Here is a 1,515-nt window from a genome sequence, read left to right as displayed (position 1 = left end):
CATTGTCGTGGTTAAGAGCGGCGTTACCTGCTAATTCAAGAGCACGCAGTCCTTCAGTGTCCACCACCAGCACATAGTCAAACTTAAAGTCTCTCTTCATCTCCTCTGACACTTTGATCAGCTGCATGAAGGCACCCTTGGTGCATCTGCCAGCACTCACTGCAAACTGCAACCCAAACATGGCATTCAGCATTGTTGATTTTCCACTGCTTTGTAAGCCCAAAACTGACAACACAAACACTCTCTGGTCACCCAGTCTCTTGATGACTTCCTCTAAAAGACTAGAGATCCATGTCAAAGGCACATGACCTGCATCACCATCCATCAGCTCCATGGGGTGTCCTGATATCATCAGCTCTGCAGCCAGCTCAGGGTATTTGGACCAGTCAGTCTGACTCCTCTTTGTTTGTTTCTGCAGAGATTTATGGGCTTCATAGATCTGCCCCATTTCTCTAAAGATGTGCTCCAAGCCAAAAGTTGCTGACTGTAGTTTTGTTGATATTTGTTCAAGCTCAGTTTGTTTTCTTTTTAACAGATCAGATTTGTCACGTTTCTTCTTCAGATCCAAGACCTCAGACCACTTCTTATCATAGCTTTGGAGAATTGAGGTGAGATCATCTGTGGAGTCTGTTAAGATCTGAGTCCATTTCAGGAAATACTCTTTGTCTGTTGATGGCAAAGATGAGAGACTTTCAGTGAACAACTTCACCAGTTCACTACAGGAAGCATCACATTGTTCTTCTCGTATTTTCATCAGTTCCTGTTGCTTTTCACTTTTGTCCTTCTCAACGTTTCCTTTGAGGTGATACAGTTCTTTCTTTATTCTGCACCACTTATGCCACAGTCGGCCATGACAAGGGAGGAATTTATCTATGATTTTTGAAACTTCCATCCCCTGAAGTAAATTCACTGTTTCCATAGCAACAGATTTTCCTCTTTGACAGACTGTGTCTTCTTCATCCACTCTGATCCCAGAGACCTCGGCCATGGTTTCAAGCTGGAAGGATGTTTGTGATCCAGACAAGATCTCTCTAATGATCCTTTTCAGTTCTTTAGAAACATCTGACTGGCTTCTGTCTTTTAGACCCATTTTATATTTTCCCTTTTTCATCTGAACTGCACCACAATCATTATCAGTAATGAGACAAATCAGAGGCTTTGGAGACTTCAGAAGATCTGAGAAAACAGCCCAACTTTTGTCACCTTTTTTCAGAGTTGGTAACAGAACAACATTGACTGAAGATTTTTCAGTCAGTATCTTACGCTGTTTTTCATTCGACAGAGCATCACCATGAAGATTACAGAAGGCAGTGCAGTCAGTGAAGGCATCGTTGGGTTTTCCAGCAGGACAGTACCAGGCAATCTCTGCCACACCATCCATCAAAAGGCGAGATCTGGTGCTACCTGGGCAGTTTCTGTGGAAGAAGGTGTTGTGACGCTCGTTGATCAAAGTGTTCATCAGCTGAGATTTAGACACTGACAGTGAACCCAGGCGGAAAAATGACACCATGGGTG

At 43.4% G+C, this 1,515-nt stretch overlaps 2 protein-coding genes across 8 annotated transcripts in view; both read right to left on the bottom strand.

Moving 5' to 3' along the window:
* Positions 1–1,515, bottom strand: part of LOC111673759 (interferon-induced very large GTPase 1-like) — a 36,074-nt gene that overhangs the window by 17,753 nt on the left and 16,806 nt on the right. The window lies entirely within an intron of this gene.
* LOC111673787 (interferon-induced very large GTPase 1-like) lies at positions 5–1,510 on the bottom strand (the record flags this gene model as incomplete). The annotated part of the gene is made up of 1 exon (XM_023431653.2): positions 5–1,510. A coding segment is annotated over exon 1 (1,506 nt), but the record flags the coding sequence as incomplete, so codon positions are not given.

This window comes from Seriola lalandi, unplaced genomic scaffold (assembly GCF_002814215.2).
Source record: "Seriola lalandi dorsalis isolate HSWRI2012SDOR001 ecotype SW California unplaced genomic scaffold, Sedor1 jcf7180002054926, whole genome shotgun sequence".
Classification (NCBI taxonomy): Eukaryota; Metazoa; Chordata; class Actinopteri; order Carangiformes; family Carangidae; genus Seriola; species Seriola lalandi.
The sequence above is the reverse complement of the archived record's forward strand: the minus strand, read 5'-3'. Positions and strand labels throughout refer to the sequence as shown.